Source organism: Aulostomus chinensis, chromosome 24 (genome assembly GCF_037954235.1).
Source record: "Aulostomus chinensis isolate RoL2024-O1b breed Wild chromosome 24, RoL_Achi_v1.0, whole genome shotgun sequence".
In the NCBI taxonomy this organism is placed as follows: Eukaryota; Metazoa; Chordata; class Actinopteri; order Syngnathiformes; family Aulostomidae; genus Aulostomus; species Aulostomus chinensis.
In genome coordinates, this window is record NC_141343.1 from 16,350,001 (window position 1) to 16,370,000 (window position 20,000).

Here is a 20,000-nt window from a genome sequence, read left to right on the forward strand (position 1 = left end):
CTGTACTTCGACTTAACGCTCGCACAAATGCTAACGCTAGCTTCCCTATAAGCTACGTGTGACACGTTTTATAAATGCTCTGGTGTTACAGGGCATGTTTGGTGTTTATGTGTGATTCATTGTCATCTTCAGATTCACGTAATAGATTTTTGCTTCACGCAAATATTCAAAAAAATGTGGTGGCTAGCATTAGCAACGTAGCTAGCCAGTGAATAGGACTGGTATGAGCTACTGACACTGAACCACTCTTAGGGACAATTCTGAGTGAGTAGAAGGGCACGTTACTGGCACAAATTGTGGCGTAAAACAATTCCTACATAAACAGAGAAGTTGTCATCCTACGAAAGGGGAGGGGCTACATAGTGGAAGAGGAGGTGCTACTTTTTAAACAGGAACTGGCCAGTGAGGATGATGAACATCGCCGCAATTAAGCATAGCACCACTTTACTGTTGTTATCAGTCATCAGAGGTTAATTCTGCAGTCTGTATGCATTTCATAATGCTAAAGCTAATGCCAACGCTAGCTTGCCAAACAGCTAACCTGTTAATAAGACTGACGCAGTGATGTATGTCAGGTGTTCATGTCTGATATCTCGTCCTTGCTGCAGGGTTCTACTCTTAGATTTGTGGTCAGAGGCTTGGCAAGGTGGAAAGAGGTGACAGCTAACGTTAGCTCGCAAGACAGCGTGATTCCGACAGTGAGATCCTGTAACATTTTTGATCGCTACTGCTAACTTCCTGTGGCAGCCATATTGGGTGGAGTCTTTGTGCCACTTTATGCCACCACCCACGTGACTGATCCCTGTCATATTTTCTCTGTTCCTCCAACTTCAACTCATCCCCCTGAAACCCTGACCTTCACCTCCGGCTGCAGGCCGCTCTCATCCTGAGACCCCCCCCCCCCCCCCCCCCCATTTTCCATGGCGAGCGCCGACAAGATGAACACAGCGGCGAGGAGTCGCCTCAGCTGTCAGCACACACACAGGAAAAAAATTGCAGCGGCTGCTTTGGTTCCAGTAAAACAATAACACTGATTGCTGTTGTCGTGACGACTGAAGTGATAGAATAATCAATGTGAGTGTTTGTCACCTCCCGCTGCCCAGTGTGTGTGTGAGAGTGTGTGTCCAAACACATTACTTCTGCAATAAGAAAACGAATGAGTGTGTCTGTTTGTTTGTGTGTCTGGCTATATGTGCGAGTCTGTGTGTGTGTGTGTGTGTGTGTGTGTGATGTTGATGAATTGAGTCATTTAGTAGAGTGTCTGCTGATTAATCCAGGCAGAGTGTTAATACAGGAGATGGGAACAGATTAAATGGTGTACATTAACAAATATTGCCACCCCTTTAAACACACACACACACACACACACACACACACACACACACACACACACACAAACACATATACACAAAATGTGTGTGTGTTCCTGCACTTTAGTGTGCTGCCTATCCAGATATTCAGACAAATGAAAAAACCCCAGACGAAGTGGTGGAAGCAGCTTTGATGGTTCTGGGCATCTCTGGATGGGGGAACGGAGTCCCCCAGACACACGGTGGAGGGACGTCTCCACCACAACCCCCCAAAATCTCCCTCAGCAGTCCAGGTGGATGGACACCGTTGGCGCTCTAGAGGCGGAGACAGCACGGAGCCCTGCAGTGGCCATGACGGGCAAATAACCTTGTATTCACGCTGGAACTCGACTTGTTCCCTCAATTTAATCAATCGGTAACCTTCATGTATAACTTGTTCCCTCAATTTAATCAATCGGTAACCTTCATGTATAACTTGTTCCCTCAATTTAATCAGTCGGTAACCTTCATGTATAACTCGTTCCCTCAATTTAATCAATCGGTAACCTTCATGTATAACTTGTTCCCTCAATTTAATCAGTCGGTAACCTTCATGTATAACTCGTTCCCTCAATTTAATCAGTTGGTCACCTTCATGTATAACTTGTTCCCTCAATTTAATCAGTCGGTAACCTTCATGTATAACTCGTTCCCTCAATTTAATCAGTTGGTAACCTTCATGTATAACTTGTTCCCTCAATTTAATCAGTCGGTAACCTTCATGTATAACTTGTTCCCTCAATTTAATCAGTCGGTAACCTTCATGTATAACTCGTTCCCTCAATTTAATCAGTCGGTAACCTTCATGTATAACTCGTTCCCTCAATTTAATCAGTTGGTAACCTTCATGTATAACTCGTTCCCTCAATTTAATTAGTTGGCAACCTTCATGAATAACTTTTTCCATTTTATTCTTATTTTTAAAAGCATGAATTTGAAAGATAACTTCCCCCCTGATTTGATTAATTTGTGGGCACCAGTTAGATCTTGCTGCCTCAGAATGACAAAAGAGTGGGAAGTTGTGTTTTGGGGCACCAACATTGTTCCCCCTCAGGCTTCACCTGTAGAATCCTGTTACTGACTGCTATGACGTTCTTTTAAATCGGGTGAGGGAACGGAGGCGGAGCTGATGCTGACAGGGTCCGGCCCCCCAGGTGAGGAACTTGAGCAGGACCTCAGACTCATGTCCTCAGCTTCATCTGGACACAGGTGAGAAGCTACTCACTGTTAGCCAGTAGCTGCTGCTGCTGCTGGAGTTGCTGTTGATTGACGGCTCCAATGGTGGGCCCCCTCCCTCCACCTCCTGCTGCACCGCCTCCGGCGCCACCTCCCACCACTCCTGCCGGCGCTCCTCCACCTCCTCCGCCTCCTGGTCCTCCACTGTGGGCTCCAGCAGGGGGGCTGCTCAGACGCTCCTTATCCCAGGAACACTCACTCCCTCCTGGGCAGAGACGCAGACACACACAGGCTCAGACACTTGCAAAAGAAACGTCGTCTACTTTCAGATCACAAGCATCACACGCAATGTCTGCCCGTAGCAATGACCTTTGACCTTTGACCACCAAAATCCGCCCAGGTCATCCTGGAGTCCCAGCGACCAGTCGAGTTATACTAGAAGAAAATGACTTGAGTCGCGCCTGAGACATCGAACAAGTGAGGACAGCTAGTGCTCACAGGACAGGAGACAGTGACCTTTGACCTGGGAGCTCAAGTCCCAGTGGGCGTTTACGCCATATTTGAGGGGAGACACCAGATGTTCTCGAGGTATCCAACAACCGGAGAACACGATTTAAGAGAGGGAGAACTGTTCTAGCAACTCAGAGGTCTGGAGGACTGCATGAAGCCGTCTCACTCATGAAGACAAACACTGAGTGAACTTGTCCAGAACATAAAAATCCCTTTCTCTCTTCACACCTTGCCCTCTGTCTCTCTCTCTCTCTCTGACACCGCCTCGCTCGCCCTGGCCCTCTCTCTCTCAGCTCCCCGGCTCCCTCTCTCATCCATCTTCATCTCCCTCCATTAGTTTGAATTAGCAACCGTCTCTCTCTATTATTGCCTACTGAATTCCCTGCCCCTTGTGTGTGTGTGTGTGTGTGTGTGTGTGTGTGTGTGTGTGTGTGTGTGTGTGTGTGTGTGTGTGTGTGTGTGTATGACAGCTGGGCCTCATCCCTGCTGCCATTTCCACCGGGGAAGAAAAGAAGTATAAACAGATGGGCAGATGTTCTCTCTCTCTCTCTCGCTCTCATTTTTCCTTGGCCTTGTCCTCTCCTTTCCTGCCTCGCTCTTCTGTCACTTTCTTTTCTCTCTTTCAGGTTCTTCAAATGTTCTTTCTGGTGTCTTCCATGTTGCCTTCACACACATCTGGTTTAGTCCGCATGTCACCAAATCTGACCCCGGGTCACAGAACTAGGCTCTGCCCATGGGGTTCTCACACCACCAACCCTGGTGTTTGTCTCGTGTCTCAACCTTCAGGACCAATTTAAGTGATCTAAGGTGGATATTCTAGGGCCTTTGGGGGCGTGTCCTCAGTACTGACAGGACAGGATCCTAGTCCCTGCACCTTGTTTGGTCCGGACTTCCTGGGTTGGTCAGAAACAAACTGCCAGGTATGGACCCGGTCCTGGAGAGCTGGCCCAGGTCGAGGTGTGAGCGCACACTCTTGACAAGAAGTGAGTGGAGAAACGCATGGCTCAGGTCCTTGTATCTCCTCTTTCTCCCAGCCCCCTCACTCTCTTCTTCCATCATGGAGGAACAGAGACAGGGACCCATCCCTCCATCCCTTCCTCTGATCGCTGCTTTTCTCATTTCTAACCCCATGTCACCGCGAGCAGGATGAGCTCAAACGATCAACTTTCACCCATAAAAACACATCTTTTCTTCTTTCTCTCGCCCTGAATATCCTTTTCTCTCATTATGACTCTGCGTTTCCCCTCTGTCCTCCCTCGTTTTATTTTCTTTTTCATCCGTACACTCGTTCCTCCGCTCTATTGTCCACCGCAGGTTCCCAGGCCGGCGTGAGTGTCTGTTACAAAGAAAATAAGGTCGGGACAATGAAAAGAAGCTTTTCCACGTACTCGCAAAACACTGAATGAAGAAGACGGAGCAGGAGACGACGAGTGGGAGGGAATAAATAAAAAACGAATAGAGAGAATAGAGTAACTCTATCAGGCCATTTGTAGGGTCAGCTGAAGAAAAGGAAGAGGAGAAGAAAAATAGAAACAGGAGAGTCCGGCTGGAGACAGAGGGAAGGATTGCACGCTCCCTCCTTTCTTTTCTCTTTGCTTTTTGTTTTCTGTCTTTTCAATAATTTAGAGATGCAAACACAGCAGCGGTGGAGTGGCGGGGGGGGGGTTGTAAAATCTTTGTTTTATATGTCAGCCGTGAAGAACACAGGTCGGACTGTTTCCTGACAGCTTCCTTACTCAAAACAAGACGCCAAGATTTCAGCTTTTTCCGTAAAGAAATGGCTGCAAGTTGAAGGAGTTCTCATCTTTGTGTTCTGCCGTCGTTTGAGAAGTCGCAGGATTAAACTGAACTTAGAAGAAGACGGACGCGTGTGCATCATTGTTAGACCCGGACAACAGACACAACCCTTCACGCCCCATCGGCTGCTGACCCAGAGCTAAATGCTACTCAGTGAAAAACTGTGTAAAAATACAAGACCCACGTAGCCGGAACTACTTTCCTGACTGGGAGCAGTGATTTGACGCAGCACCTCCAAAGCTCCACAGGAACTTGGGTCAACAGAACCAAACGTTTGTTGAGGACTAGAAGAGCGACTGCTGCTACTGATCATGAGGAGGAGGATTCCTGCTGGACACACCAGCATCCTGGACCTGAGCTAGCTGATGCTAACACTTCCCACCCACTACCAGCCATTGGGCTAAGCTAACTAACCTGGACCTGAGCTAGCTGATGCTAACACTTCACACCCACTACCAGCCATTGGGCTAAGCTAACTAACCTGGACCTGAGCTAGCTGATGCTAACACTTCCACCCACTACCAGCCATTGGGCTAAGCTAACTAACCTGGACCTGAGCCAGCTGATGCTAACACTTCCCACCCATTACCAGTCACTGTGCTAAGCTAACTATTCTGGACCTGCACTAGCTGATGCTAACACTTCCACCCACCACCAGTCATCATGCTAAGCTAACTAGCCTGGGTGAGGATGAGGAGGGGGATTCCTGCTGGACACACCAGCATCCTGGACCCCCCCCCCCCCCCCCCCCAAGGGGGCTGAAGGGATTGTTACACCATAAACAGTCAACAGATATTTGGAGTGTTCCAGAAAATTTCAGGAAGCACTGTTTTCTCCTCTTTAGTTGAAAGTGGTCAAGTGTGAAAAATAATCCTAAGAAAATTAACAAACAAACAAAAAGACAAAACCTCCAAATGAATTCACACAAATAAAAATATATTGATTCAAAGAGAATCCTCTCAGCAACTCATGACGGGTCATCATTCTGGGTCTGATTTTTGATGTTAAAAACCAGCTTTCTCAAGACCAGTCAGGCCTTTGTGTGTGTGTGTGTGTGTGTGTGTGTGTGTGTGTGTGTGTGTGTGTGTGTGGTACCTGCGTTGGAGTGGAGGTCGTCATTGTCAGACTCATTGCCGTTCTGGAGGCTCATCATCATCTTCATCTTCTGAAGCTTTTGTAGCTCAGCCATTGCTGCTGCTGTCAGGCCTGACACACACACACACACACACACACACACATAAACAAACATGTCATCATCAGCCTCATCAACTGAGAAAACACTCTCACACTCACCGCCAGGAACCTAAGAGTGTGTGGTGACAAAGGTGAGACCCTCAATGTTGACAATGAATCCATCAATAATTCTCTTATTAAGTCCTCATCACATCCCATGATGCTGAGCTGTGACACACACACACGCACACACGCGCACACACACACACACACGCACACACGCACACACGCACACACGCACACACGCTGTCAAATCATCTTTCGAGCCAGAGTGTTTTGTCCAAGTGTTTCGGGGTGTGAGCGCCGTTTCGGACGCCTGTAGGCTGATGCATATTCACCGATACACAAAAACAAAACACACACACAAACCAGAACACACCCCCACTGCTTCACACACAGACACACACTCTCTTTTGTGTGGACTAAGATCCCTGGCTCTGTGCACTGACCTGGAACTGACTTCTATACACAACAACCAGCAGAGTGAGAGAGATGACCCTGGGTGTGTGTGTGTGTGTTAATGCTTTATTGTGTACATGTGAGCTTCCCCTCACATTGAATGCTTCCCTGTATAAGTGCGTGTGTGTGAGGAAAGTTGTGCATATCTGTGCATAACATGTAAGTGTGTGTGCGTGTGTGTGTGTGTGTGTGTGTGTGTGTGTGTGTGTGTGTGTGTGTGTGTGTGTGTGTGTGTGTGTAGGTCAGTTGGTTTTGCCCTGGTCACGGTTGACGGCCTCTGAGGAATGTCCATTACACACACAGTACAGTTGTCTGCAAGCTATAAAGAAAACAAGATGGAGGGAGGGGACACGAGGAGGGAGGAGGAGTTGTGGCGTTGACTGAAATTTAATTTATAGCAGGATGGAGGGATGAGGGATGAGAGGGAGGTGTGGCGGAGGAGAGGATAAACCCAAATATGGAGGGAGGTTCTTCAGGAGATGGTCTGCATTTCTCCCTTCCTGGTAGAACTTGTGTATCAACCCGTATCAGCGGGATCAACATGTAAATACTGAGTTGTGCGATACACCACATTAGCATGATTAGCCTTAGCGAGCTAGCTGGGGCCTCCTGGGTATCAGGTGGGGTGTGGACTTTAGTCCTTGCTGTATTCAGGTGCATTTATGGTCCACAAACACGCTCATTTCTACATCTTTTGTCAAGAGTTTTAACAGTTGTTTACTTTTCATCTTTCAAACCCCTCATGTTTCATTCTTTGCCACAACCAGCATCGCGGCGCTGCTCTCACCGTTATGGTGACATGTTTCTGGTTCGGAAAAACTAAGAAGTTGAGGTCCTGCAGGCTGCGGGACTCACATCTTCCCTACAGCTGCTCGCCACTTCCTGTAGCTGAGACCCACCTGATCAACCAGGTGACCACAGCTGAACAGGTTAGCCACTAATAGAGCACGTGACCGAACGAGGAGCTCCCTCCCGTACATGCAGACTGATGTCTAGGAACGTTGACTGGCTAAAGCCGCGAGCATAGCATCGCTAGCATCGCTTGCTCGCTCCCTAGCATCGCTAAGAACAACGCACACGTCGCACGCCATCACCGTCAATCTGGCAGAAGTTCAAAGTTGGTAAATCACGTTTGTCAAAAACTCAAGACTGAAACGCTTGGAGCAAAGACAGGAGGAGGAGGAGCTAAACATGGGAAACAGAGTCCTTCTGGGGGGTCAAGGCAGCACTCACAAATAGATTATCCTGCTGAGGAGCACCTTCACACACACACACACACACACACACACAAGGATTGAGGTAAGCCACGGGTAAACACATACACACTCACATACACTCGATCATACGCTTGTATGCAGCAGATACACACAACCACAGACATTACCAAGAAACACACAAAACCCTGATTACAGACACACACACAGACACAGATTCAGAACGTCCGCTTCACTTCAATGCAACCAGAAGACAATCGATATGGAGGGCAGAGCCACAGTACTGTCCTCCATCATGACTATCAAACACTCTCTCTCTCTCTCTCTCTCTCTCTCAGATCGATGGCTGTCCGCGGTGTCCACGGTTACCGAGCATCGACCCCCGTCACTAATGGCGACCACGGAACCTTGGGAATTAGTGTGTGATTGATTGACAGACTGTTTCAAAGACACATGAATCATCAGAACCCGTGTGTGTGTGTGTGAGAGAGAGAATATCTCCATTCCTAAATGTATGCAAGTGTGTGTGTTAGTGCTCCCCTGTGGGTTGTCCATACATTGTTTACCCATTTCTTTTTCCTTCCCGTGCATCCTAATGCTCTCCGAAGGACGAAAGAAAGAGAGAGAGGGGGAGAGGAGTACTGGAAAAAGAAGTTTCGGATACAGAGGACTGTGAGAGGAAGAAGGGAGTCGTCAGCATAGCGTGATAACGCCTCTCCAGCCTCACGGACAGAGAGAAGGAATATGTCACAGTTCACCTGGAAACCTGGTGAACTCGGGAAGCCGGGGCGCTTGGGCCAGGGTCCTGAACTCTGGAACATCAGCAGAGCAGTGGAGGCCAGCCTGGAGGCTCTGCAGAGCTTCTGCTCCGCCGGGCAACGCACAGGTGGCTTTGCACCCCGGGATGGCGGCGGCTATAAACTCACTCCCCGATCCTGGAAGTCCACCACCCCGCCCACCTTTGCTCGCTGGTTAAGCGAGCTGTTGTCTGTTATTCCAATGGAACGACGGTGCCTCCTGACCCAGAGCCACACATCCTCACCCTACCCCGCAGGCCTCAGGCCAGTCGGAAACCTGACTGAATTTTTCCCACCCTACTTTGTCTTTATTGTTGCCATGTTTCTTTGTTACCCTTTTCATGATTCATAACTGTCTGGCAGCCTCCCCTGTTTTTCGTGATTGTCTGACTTTCTTTTCTGCCTGTTTCTTCCAGGTCTGTTTTTCTGCTCATGTTGTCCTCACCTGCTTGTTCTGTAGCGTTAGAAACTGTAAATAAAGCATTTAAAAAAGAAAGAACCCAGAGCCACGGTCAGGATCAGCTACCCGCCTGAGGAGCGATGGAGACGAACGGAGCGGCCGCAGCGACGGAAACACGCTTTCTTCTTCTTCTACAGGTTGGCGTGTTGTCAGGAGCCTCAGCAGCCGTGAAGGGAGAGCGACGCGGCTCTGATCAACTGATATTCCACGCAAATCGCATTCAGACATTAATCTGAAATGACTACGGACTGGTCAGAGACAGGACGGACAGTTACCCTCCACCCTTTCAAAGTAAAGGTCGTAGATGTTTTCCTGGAGGAACATTTTAATGATTCCATCGGTTCCTTGAAACATCAATTTACACATAAAAATCAGAAACAGAACTCTGTGTGGAATCACCTGAGCAGATTATTATTCCCAGTCCGGCGTCACTTCGCTACGTATAATCTGATTTGCAGGCGTTTGTGTATTTTCCACAATTCTTCCTGAATTTTCTGGCTGTATTTGTTTATCTGAAACTTCCCAGGCCTGGATATCCCTACATCCAAATCCCATGACTTTTTTTCTTTTTAACATGAAGCTGGTAAATGATCATTGGACTGAAGATGCCAAAAACTGTCCAGGAACTTTACTCCTGATAAGTTCTACTTAGTTTGTTTTTGATTGAAAAGAAGTCTTCTTTAGTCACCGAAGAACTGGAGCAGGAATAGGATCCCAAACATTTTTAAGAGGAACTGATCCTTGGTGATGGACTTCAGACACGTTCTTGATGGTGAACAAATAACAGCAGCCGGTTCCCAGCACCAACCGCGTCTCGCACCTTCTCTCCTGCTCCCAAGAGATTCCCTCACACAACAGTGTTCTCTCAATGAGTTCTACCCGGGTCCATCTCTGGTCCACATGGTCCTTAGTAGCCTTACTGGTCTTTGAGAGTCCTAAGACCCCCCCCCCCCCCGCGCTCGCGTGAAACCCGCCCCATTTGGCTTTAGCGATAAATATTTAATCCAGAGCACCTCCATCTCTGACGGAGTGCTCTGAACGCACTCAGAGACGGAGTGACACTTTGAATAAAACAAACAGGAAAACAGAGGAATTGCTCTTTGTGTTCTGGATTTAGAAACACACTGTTCCGCCTCTTTTTGTTTTTCTGTTTTTTTTCTTTCTCTTCCTGCGAGCACTCGGAGTGCCAATTTACAGATGCAGTCGATTGCTCTTGTGCTGAGTCAAATAGGTTTCAGCCGGCGCTCCGGCACTTAGATCGCCCATCTTTAGCTCTCGCTGAACGGCCAAGGTGCCCGTTTGGAGCCATTTTGCAGCGGCCATTTTGTATCATCTTGGAAACGCACAGAACGTGGAACCGTGAGACTCTTACGCATATTTCAACTGTTCCGTTACTTGTAAGGATGACGATCTAATAAATACAAGGTTTAAGGTCGCCATTGACAGGAGAAAATCTTCTATTTTGTTTAGAGATAAAGGGTTCGAGGTTCTGTATTTAAAGGAGGTTCACACATGGGTTCTACTCATATTGAGCTCAATTGTTAGAGGTTCTAGTGCAGAATACAGCCCTTTCTAATGCGTTCTCTTGCCTGAAATAATTCTATTCAATCATTCAGTGGATAGTGGTTTCACTCACTTCTAACACCAAGGGTTCCATTTCCTGTTAAAATTAAAGATCAAGGGTTCTACTTCCTCTGAAAACAAAACATAAAGAGCTCTATTCCCTTTTAATAATTCAGGGTTCTATTTCCTGTTAATGCCAAAGATCAAGGGTTCCAGTCCCTGTTACCATCAATGAACCACAGTTCTATTTCCATTTTTTAGATTTTTATCATTTATTGAAAGTATTTCATTTGTCAATTACTAATTTGCTTCATTACTGTTTTCAAACCACGGGCTAAAGGTTCTTCAGGAGAGGTTCTGGGTGTCACTCTCCCAGAACCTCTGCAGGTTGAAGAGGTATTTGTTCCACTGGTTGTCAGTTCAGTTCCCACTTCAACTCAACGCTCTGGTTCTCGTTCAACAGATTCTCACAGGTAGTTGGAGCAACATTAACAGGAACCTGATGCTCGGCATTTAGAAAGACAGTCATTTTAATTCTAATCCTGTTATTGAATTAAAACAGATGAGACACCAAAAGAACCCAAAAAAGAAAACAAACAATACCTGATTTTGTGTAGTTAATTGATAAATTGGTGGACATCAAATTTTAAACCAAACAAGTTCTGGGCGAACCAACAAGGCTCTTTTATTAGCGGTAATTACTCTCAGGCTGGTAGACACAAGCAGTTGCGAGTGTTTTATTGTAATGAAGTGTGCTGCAGGTTATTATACTTTATAACCTCATTGATTCAGCTCTGGCAAAACTTCACTTTTAGCCGTTTATGAGCAAGAATCACTTCATTAAACTGCAATCTGTGAGATTTATGTAGTTGTTTGTTTAGTGAATGTTTACTTGATGCTCAGCCTTTTTATTGCTGAGGCGTTTCTGTCCGGCACGTCGGTCGCCGCCTGTCAATCGAACGGGTAAGGCGGGTTTGTATTCCCTGTTGCTGAAGCTAATAACCGCCACTCAGGAGGTCATGTGATCGCTGGCGTAGGTTTGTCTGTTAGCAACATAACAGTTGTGGCTTGAATTATAGGTGGAGAACAAGTACATTACATTTGATGTCAAACCCGATCTTTTGGCAGGTTTGGTATTTCTACAGTGTCAATACTAACATGCTGGCAATAGGCTATGCTAGTTAGCTTAGCACAATGAATGGTCGTGGGTGGGAAGTGTTAGCGTAGCTCCACTTCTGCCTGCATTAATATCAGGAGGGTTGTGTGTAACCTTGGTGATGAATACCAGTTTAACATGAGGAGACGTTGTAGTGGTAGAATCAGACACGTGGCCGGAACTACTTTCCTGACTGGGAGCAGTGATTTGACGCAGCACCTCCAAAGCTCCACTGGAACTTGGGTCAACAGAACCAAAGGTTTGTTGAGGACTAGAAGAGCGACTGCTGCTACTGATGATGATGATGAGGAGGAGGATTCCTGCTGGACACACCAGCATCCTGGACCTGAGCTAGCTGATGCTAACACTTCCCACCCACTACCAGCCATTGGGCTAAGCTAACCAGCATCCTGGACCTGAGCTAGCTGATGCTAACACTTCCCACCCACTACCAGCCATTGGGCGAAGCTGACCAGCGTGGACCTGAGCTGGCTGATGCTAACACTTCCACCCACTACCAGCCATTGGGCTAAGCTAACCAGCATCCTGGACCTGAGCTAGCTGATGCTAACACTTCCCACCCACTACCAGCCATTGGGCTAAGCCAACCAGCGTGGACCTGAGCTGGCTGATGCTAACACTTCCACCCACTACCAGCCATTGGGCTAAGCTAACCAGCATCCTGGACCTGAGCTAGCTGATGCTAACACTTCCCACCCACCACCAGCCATTGGGCGAAGCTGACCAGCGTGGACCTGAGCTAGCTGATGCTAACACTTCCATCCACTACCAGCCATTGGGCTAAGCTAACTAGCCTGGACCTGAGCTAGCTGATGCTAACACTTCCACACCCACTACCAGCCATTGGGCTAAGCTAACTAGCCTGGACCTGAGCTAGCTGATGCTAACACTTCCAAACCACTACCAGCCATTGGGCTAAGCTAACTAGCCTGAACCTGAGCTAGCTGATGCTAACACTTCCAAACCACTACCAGCTATTGTGCTAAGCTCAGCAGCCTGGTAGATCTGGATATGATGGATAATAAGACTATCGAGACACTTTCCTCTTTACTTTTGCAAACATGTTTCTTTCACATTTCACAGCAGAAAAAGACTGAAAGGTTATTGTTAACAAGCCCAGCCAGCAGGGGGCGCTACGCTAGCTGGTCCCTGATTTGCATGCTTGTCTTTAGTCTTGTTTTTAGAAAAAGAAAGAGGAAAAGTCTTAAAGCGGCTTTAGTTCCTCTTCAGCCACCCCCCTTCACCCCCCCGCGCTAACGTCCTCCCCCTCGTCCTCCCTGCAGGTGCACATAAGAGTCCTCAGATGAGTGTATTCTTTTCAGCAGAAGATTGAGAACACTTCATCTGTAACCTACACAGTGCACTTGTGTGTGCGCGCGCGCGCGTGTGTGTGTGTGTGTGTGTGTGTGTGTGTGTGTGTGTGTGCGTGAACCAGCAGGCTAAATCATGCGCCAGATGTGCAAAGAAGTTGTTGGATTCATGTGCACGTCAAGCGTCATTTCTGCCTTCGCACAAGTGTTGCGTCCAATGTATTTATGTGTCTCTGCAGTGGAGTGTGTTTAATGTGTAGTGTGTGCATGTGTGTGTGTGTGTGTGTGTTGGAAGACAAGGCCGGCCATTGAGCTGTTTTTGAAGTGAATTAACAAGTCAAATGAGTGCCGCAGCTCCCTGCCTAGGTTAGCGCACACACTCCCACGCTGATCATCACAGCGTCTTTGTTAAGGAAGATGAGGCCAATTAAACCCATATCACTCTCTTGTTGTCGTTGCCTCCTCCTCCTCCCTCCCTCCTCATCCCTCTCTCTCAATCCAGTTTGTCTCGTCCTTCTACTCTCCGTCCTCCTCATCCGTCAGCTCACTTCCTGTTTCACCACCTTCACTCTTAAATTAATCGTGATGTGGCTTTATGTAAAAAAAGAAGCCCTTTTACCGCTGAACAAGGAAAAATGACCCGACATTCGAGCCACTACATCACGACCAGGACAGTGAGACAGACTCACGCTGTGATTGGACGAGGACAAGCAGAGGGCGGGGCTTCGGAGGGATCTTCCACTCCCAAGAATGTTCTTTCTCTGTGGAGTTCTTCACTGTGACATCTGTTGACCTTTCAGGGAATATTCAGGATGTTCTTGGAATGTTCAGGGAATTTTGTAATAGGAATCTATCAAGGATGTTCCATCAGGGTAAGTAAAGGGTTCCTGGAATGTTCCGGAATATTCTAAGAATGTACTAAGGAGTCCTGGAGGGAACATCCCAACACAATGATCTCCTAAAAGTTTGTGGAACATCCAACAAATTATCTGACCTACAAGGAACTCGATAGGTTGGCTCTTCTAAAACAAAGATGGAACCTTGATGGAACGTCTAATCAAAATCATCCCCCATTCATTCCTAGAACATACTGAATGTTCCTCCATTGAACCACCAAAGTGTGAAATTTACAAGGCGACGTTCTTTACATGAGGATGAGAACATCCAAGGAGCTTTGAATTTGTAGCTGGGGAACGTTCTCACGTGCTCTTAAGAGAACTGTCTGGGAATGTCAGATGGAACATTCCCCTGTGCTGTGCTCTTTTAGGGAACATTCAGGATGTTCTGGGGATGTTAACAGAATATTTTAGGGCAACGTACATAGAACGTCCCCTCTAGGTACCCTGAAGGTTCCTGTGATGTCACGAGAGGTTCAGATGACCTTGAGGGAAGCTATTAGAACACCCAGCAAGGTAGAACGTAAATGGAACATCCAACCACAATGTTGCTCTAAACCTTCCTAGAACATATCGAATGTGTTATTTTAATATCCCACCCTTTAGAGAAGCCGTGGGAACATTAAAAGGGGACGTTCAGCGTTCTCTTTCCAGGAATATATGATTAGAAGCTGGGTAAACGTTCCCATTTAAGGGAACATTTTCATATGATCTATAGAGAACCACATGTTCTTTAAGTCTCAAAGTCCTCGTGTAAAGTCATAAAGTGACCAAGAAACCAAAATGGAATGTTCTTATACAGTCACAGAATGTTCCCAAAGTTCTGGAATGTTCTTCAATTTTAGAGAACATTTGGGAGAGTTAAAGCAGGCAAACAGATGACTTTTGCAACACGGAAATTCAACTTCCTGATTATCGTTAATGATTGATGGCAGGAGAAGTTTTAGAACCGCTATCTTCAACTGTGGCGTTCCCTCTCTCTCTGGTTCCTTTCTTCTTCCATCTTGTTTTTGTTTAACGCCATCATTTATCTTCCATTTAGGAAACAATCTTCTTTATTTATTGTTTCTCTCTTTAATTTTTCCCACAACTTCTTCCAAAGTCCCTCTCCTCCTCGTTCTCTCCTCCTCGTTCTCTCCTCCATTCCTCCTCTCTCTGTCTCTTCACCTCTCCGTCCGCCTTCTTCTTCTTCTCACTGTTTTTCTCCAAACTCTCTTTTCTAACAGTGTGATAAATGTCCATCTGTGATTGGCCGATGCCCCCCATCGCCGTGGCGCCCGCGAGGTCGTAAACAACAGCCCGTCTCCCCCGGCAACGTGGCGTCTCCATGGACGCAGGGCCCCGCTAAGACGACCAGCTCTGCGTGTGTGAGACTGAGGCGGAATCTGACGACTGCCAACTGTGTGTGTCTGTGTGTGTGTGTGTGTTTGTGTGTGTGTTTGTGAGCTAATGAGCGATCATAAGTGAGCAAATGTTTTCTCTGGGTTCCACTAATGTTCGACAAACACACACACACACACACATACCTGATGTGTGTGTGTGTGTGTGTGTGTGTGTGTGTGTGTGTGTGTGTGTGTGTGTGTCATTAGTATGCCACAGTGAGCTGTGTCCATATGTCACTAAACACAGCCATGTTTTATTAATCCTAGAGGGGGGGGCAGTCACTGTCAAGGGGAGGGATGGAGGGATGGATGGAGGGATGGAGGGAGGGATGGAGGGCAAAAAGAATCTTAAGGAGGAAGGAAGAGAGTGAGAGACGGAGGAGAAAGAAAGGAGGTGAGTTCGGTTAGAAAAAGGAAGAAGATGAGAAGTTGGAGATGAAAGAGAAGGAAGGATGGAGGGAGGGAAAGAAGGCTGAAGGAGTTAAGAGAAGGAAAAGAAGATGGAGGTAAAAGGAGAACAAGAGGAAAAGATGGAGGGAGGAGAAATCGCAGAAGAGAAAGGAGACAGGGAAGGAAGAGAATGTGACAGAAGGAAGGAAAGAAAGGAAAACTCGAGTGAGGGAGGGAGATGAGTCGAGGAAGAAGGAGGGAAGAAAGGAGGGAGGGAAGGAGGAGGGAGGGATGGACAGATGGAGGAGTGGGACCCCAGAGACGTGTCATTCATCACGCCACCATGCAGTCTGCACTCATTCACCCTCTCTTCTTCTTCTTCCCTATACGACATCTTTTCTTCCACTCCTTATTCCCTCCATCTCTCTCTTCCTCATCCATTCGTCCTTCCTTCCTCGCTTCCTTCCACTCATTCGCTGTCATATCATAAACAATCTTTCTTTCTCTCTGTCCGACCATCTTTTCCTGCTCGTCCCTGGCAGTCATTTTTAGGTTTCATCATTTCCTCTGGCGACATTTTTCCTTCTTTTCCTTCCCTCCATTTTTATCCTCTCTCTCTCTCTCTGTTGCCTTTTTATCACTCTTCCACTCAAGCAGATGGAGAGATGGAGAGAAGACAGGAGGTATGTAAGTGGAGGGAAGAAGGTGGACAAAGAGGAATGGACCACAAAATGAAGCAACAGAGGAGGGAGGGAAGTGGAGAAACGAGAGGAAGAGAGAGGGAGTGATGAGGTATCTGGCGGAGGAAGAATGGGGAAGATAGATGCATGGATAGATAGATAAGTAGATAGATAGATGAATGGGAGGATCCATCCATAGATAAAAAAGAAGAAAAACACAAACACAAAAAGTAATTAGCGGAGTTAAAAGGTTTTTAACTCTCATTGTAAATTCAGGCTCAAAATCATCCAAGAGTTTGTTTCGCCCACCTAGCAAGCTTGGCTAGCAAGCAGAGACTGCTAGCAGCTAGCTTGGAGCAGCTTTAAGTCAAACCTCACCCAAACATCCTCATTTATCTCCCAGTTACTCTGTGGAAATCTAGAATTCATGAAGAAGTTTATTTTTTCCCCTGTAGGAATCCAGGTGCAGAAAACAAAGAAAAGAGCTAGACGGCACCTCACAGGGTTTAATGCTAACAACAGCCTTGTGGAAATGCTTGCTTCGTTCAGAAGTAAATGCTAGCCTCACACTTTTCAGTATGCTAGCTTCACAATTATTGAAAGTTTAGCCTTACTCTTGTAAGAATGCTAGATTCACACTTTTCAGAATGCTAGCTTCACATTTGTTGAAATGCTAGCCTTTTTTCTTGTAGGAATGCCAGCTTCATACATTTACACACAAGAATGAGGTTTGCCTTTTCTGAATAATGAATTTACCAAGAGGTCACGCGGGGAAAAACGCCCTCGTGACCTCTGGACATCTACTGGTGAGAACTGGACAGACAAACACTAGCATTTGGGTAGAAAACCACTTTTACATCAGAGCAGAGTTACAGTCCCATTAATATCAGAGTTAACAACACACACTTCAAAACACGCAAACATCCCCACATTCACTCATGGTTCCAGTGAACTGTGTATGTTCATTAGGTTCTGGTCCCGTGTGTCTCACCGGTGTGTGACAGCAGGTTTGGGGACAGCAGGCCTGGGAGGCCCGGGTGCAGCAGCCTGGGGCTTTCCTGGATCCCCGCCCCAGAACAACGCTTCGGTGGACGGCCGGGCCGAGAGCTGCGGGGGGGGGGGGGGGGGGGGAGAGAGAGAGAGAGGATGATGAAGATCTGACACAGAATCACATCCCTAGAGTGTATTATTTATGTTTATTAGTACATCACTGGTATATTTTATGTATTTATTGTACCTTTTTAAATGTGATTTTTGGTGTATCATTTACTTTTATATTCACCTCTGTGCTGTTTATGATGTTTACAGCCTCAGAGCTGAGAGGAGGATGAGCTTCACACGGATAAACAAAGGGAGCAGCAGCTCTTAATGGTGCGTGACCATATGTGCTATTTATGACCGCTGTGCTATTTGATCGCTAATGACAAACGCCCAAAGTATGTTTTTAGAGTCATAAACTGAAACCCAAAGTATTCATTTTACGACAGAAAACATTTTTCAACCTGTAAACAAACGGAATATGCGGCGTCCATCTGGCGGGCAGGTGAATCTGATGAAGTCATGTATGTATTTCTTCAACTGCTGATGCGATCTAACGCCTTTAATGACTGTTTACGACCTCTTGTTCGACTGATGAATGCGTCCCCTCGTCTATCTGATTCACGGACTAACAGCTGCACTTATTGATCAAAGTCACGACAACTCAACATTTAATTTTCACTTTTCTTAAATCACCTCCAACTGTAAAACCCCCGTTGTTGTGTGATGGGGTTTAGACAGCTGGATGCTCCGGCGGCTCGCTACCTCGTCATCACACCGCCGTCCCGTACGGAGGCCTGAGGGGGCCGTTCAGGGAAAACACATGGATATTTTGAGCCCACAAAATACAACTTGTCCCCTCAATTTATGAATTCGTGTCAAATAAATCCAACTGATTCCCTAAAGTTGAGGCAGAGATCATAAATGAACTGTTCCCACACTCTGCTTCTTTTTTTTTTTTTTTTTTTTTGGTGGCCTCGAACTTGTGGGAAAGATTTATATCTCATGGCCTAAAAATGATGAAAACTGAGGGGACGACTTACATTCAGTGGACACAAATGAATTAAACTGAGGGAACGAGTTATATTTTAAGAAAAAACAAAACAAACAACTTTTCTGTTCAACTTTTTTGTGAAGTCACAGCTGATTGGCTGATTTGAAGTCCGTCCAGCAAATACGGCTCTGAAAGCTGATTGGCTGGGGTCGAGTGTCTCCGGGTAAACGGCGAGAAGGACTTGTCTTTTTTCTCTGTAACACTTTCACACTTCAAAGTAGGGAAGAGTTGCCACGTCCTAAAATATCCCCCACTTAGACGAGCTCGGTCTTTATCAGCTGTGACCTCAGACAGGACTGACGCAAGACCCAGAAACAAACAAACCCCCGGTGCTCTGGAGCTCAAACTCGGTAAAACACCCAACTGAATTCAGCACCAGGCAGCAGCGGAGACTGTAGTTTGCCAGGGAGAGTCCAGCATCTTCTGCCCCGCCGCCTGACAGCGGATGTGTCTGAAGCTGATCTTCTGCTACATTTCTACACTCCACTTACCTGACAGAACCGCTTCAGACGGCGTGAACGCTCGCGGACGGTGATAAATCATAACGAATGCACAAAATGTTTCGCTCACATCAGACAATCAAGAGCCGGACATGAGCCGCCATCGTGCCCGTTTCCATTGAGTTAACAAAGATTCTAAGGAAATGAAGGGGATTTTCAGAGTTAAGGGAATTAAACTGGACTGAAACGCAAAATGTAAAGTTTTTTATTGGAAGTATTCCTGCTGGGATTCTTCTGGTTGTGGGAATTCTGACTTTTAGCAATCATGAGGTTAAAATAATCCACAAGCAACAGAAATGAGACCATAAATGTGCGCGTTAATGTAAGAAACACAAGAAAACATGTTCTACACGCAACTCTGAACACGCCAGCACCGGCACCCTGATACTGTCACACGCACAAATATACAACCTACTGTATTATGCATGTACACGTAGGCCAGCACACAAATACAGTAACTGCACACGTGCAGCTACTCTCCCACACACACACACACACACACACACACACACACACACACACACACACACACACACAGGAGGTGCATACAGGCCAACTCTCTGCAGGGTGGCCAAGTAACAGATGGCCATCCAAAGTCATTTACACCTAGAGAGAGAGAGAGAGAGAGAGGGAGAGAGAGAGGGAGAGAGAGGGAGAGAGAGAGAGAGGGAGAGAGAGAGAGAGAGAGGGAGAGAGAGAGAAAGAGGGAGAGGACAAAAACTAAACCTGTACAGGACTCACTGCAGAACCGGTGGACAAAAATAGAATAGAACTGGTTCAAATGTAAGATTGTACATAAATAGCAGGCCATTTTTACTTTTCCTTTGTCATTTAAAGGTCAATGCAGTGAGACGATGTGCAAAAGAGAGCCAACAAAGTGCTGGGTACCAAAGCAAAGGTACTGAACAGAGTACAAAGGTACTACAGAGTACAAAGGTACTACAGAGTACAGATTTATATTACATATTGAGGTTTACCTCATCTCATATTCAGGTTTGATCAATCAAGTGTTGGT

At 46.6% G+C, this 20,000-nt stretch overlaps 1 protein-coding gene across 4 annotated transcripts in view; it reads right to left on the reverse strand.

Annotated features, from left to right (window-relative positions):
* Positions 1-20,000, reverse strand: part of dachb (dachshund b) — an 84,563-nt gene that overhangs the window by 16,143 nt on the left and 48,420 nt on the right. For all 4 annotated transcript variants that reach the window (XR_015111842.1, XM_086197732.1, XM_086197731.1 and 1 more), the window contains exons 2-4: positions 17,385-17,500; positions 5,928-6,038; positions 2,575-2,790 (exon numbers count right to left, since the gene is read on the reverse strand). Coding sequence is in view for 3 of the 4 variants with exons in the window: in XM_086197732.1 (XP_086053858.1) it covers positions 2,575-2,790; positions 5,928-6,038; positions 17,385-17,500 (443 nt within the window). In the remaining variant the exon portion in view is untranslated. The remainder of the gene's footprint in view (positions 1-2,574; positions 2,791-5,927; positions 6,039-17,384; positions 17,501-20,000) is intronic.